The 1,303-nt window shown below is 34.0% G+C and overlaps 1 protein-coding gene across 1 annotated transcript; it reads right to left on the bottom strand.

The window, feature by feature from the left end:
* Positions 1–381: 381 nt before the first annotated feature.
* LOC108947924 (secreted RxLR effector protein 161-like) lies at positions 382–849 on the bottom strand. The gene is made up of 2 exons (XM_070185387.1): positions 693–849; positions 382–551 (listed from the first exon to the last, which is right to left on the bottom strand). The coding sequence occupies exons 1-2, from the start codon at positions 847–849 to the stop codon at positions 382–384; spliced, it is 327 nt and encodes a 108-aa protein (XP_070041488.1).
* Between the last annotated feature and the right edge of the window lie 454 nt (positions 850–1,303).

The raw sequence follows: 1,303 nt of genomic DNA, 5'->3' as shown, positions 1-1,303 counted from the left end.
AAAGTAACAGACACACAATTAATGCAACTTACACACATAAGGAAATATTCATATTAAGAGATGGTAACAGTTAAAAATATCACAAAGGCCCTAAAATTATGAGTTTATGAAAATAATACTAAGAGAGTCTCGTAATGCACAAAATCTGTCTTCTAGCAAAGGTTTTGTAAAGATATCTGCTAACTGATCAGTGGAACTTACAAATATAATTCCATGTTGCCTTTAAGAACATGATCTCTAATAAAATGATGCTTAATATCTATATGCTTAGCTCTTGAATGATGTACATAATATTTTTGATAGACAAATAGCGCTAGAATTATCACAGAATATTTGAACATATTTAAAAGATAATTCATAGTCACCCAATTGATGAGACATTCATAGTAATTGAGCACAACATTGTCCAATTGCAATGTACTCTACTTCAGTTGTGGAAAGAGCTACTAATCCATGTTTCTTACTGTTCCAGGAGACTAGTGCCTTTCCCAGTAATTGACAAGTCCCACTTGTGCTTTTTCTGTCTTCCTTGTCACCTACAAGATCAACATCTGAAAATCCCTCAAGTTTAATATTGTTAGAGAGAGGATATCAAAGTCCATAAGAAGTGGTTGCAATGAGATAGCGAATTATTTGCTTTACTATAGTTAAGTGAGACTTATTCGGAGCTGACTGAAACCTGGCACATTTACAAACACTGAACACGATATCTGGTCGACTAGCCCTTAGATATAATAGAGATCCAATCATTCCATGATACTTGGTTTTGTCTACTGATTTCCCATGTTCATCCCTATCTAATCTTGTAGAGGGACTCATAGGAGTTCCAATTGATTTGGCATTGCTCATTCTAAATTTTTGAATCAACTCCTTCGTATACTTAATTTGGCGGATGAATATTTCACTTTCTGGTTGATGTATTTGAAGTCCAAGAAAAAATATCAGCTCTCCCATCATACTCATTTTGAACTAACTTTGCATGAGATTCGAGAAATCCTTGTACAAAAGAAGATTAGTACTGCCAAATATGATATCATCTACATAAATTTGACTAATGAGATTAGCTTCACTAAATCTCTTGATAAATAAATTAGTATCCACCTTACCTCTGATGAACCCATGACTAGTTAAAAAGAAACTCAATCTTTCATACCAAGCTCGAGGGGCTTGTTTGATTCCATAGAGAGCCTTAGCTAACTTATACACATGATAAGGAAATTGGGAGTTTTCAAAGCCAGGAGGTTGTTTTACATTGTTACACCATATGCGTCCCAATGTGATGTAATGAATATGAGACTTATTA

Source organism: Nicotiana tomentosiformis, chromosome 9, assembly GCF_000390325.3.
Source record: "Nicotiana tomentosiformis chromosome 9, ASM39032v3, whole genome shotgun sequence".
Taxonomy (NCBI): domain Eukaryota; kingdom Viridiplantae; phylum Streptophyta; class Magnoliopsida; order Solanales; family Solanaceae; genus Nicotiana; species Nicotiana tomentosiformis.
Note: the sequence above shows the minus strand (reverse complement) of the source record. Positions and strands in the feature narration are given on the sequence as shown.

What these genes read in the sequence shown, in the direction of transcription:
- LOC108947924 (XM_070185387.1), bottom strand. Translation starts at nt 849, where the DNA reads ATGAGCAATGCCAAATCAATTGGAACTCCTATGAGTCCCTCTACAAGA. An exon ending in AGATATCGTGTTCAGTGTTT is followed by an intron (nt 552 to 692) that starts GTAAATGTGCCA and finishes AGGGATTTTCAG; the next exon opens with ATGTTGATCTTGTAGGTGAC.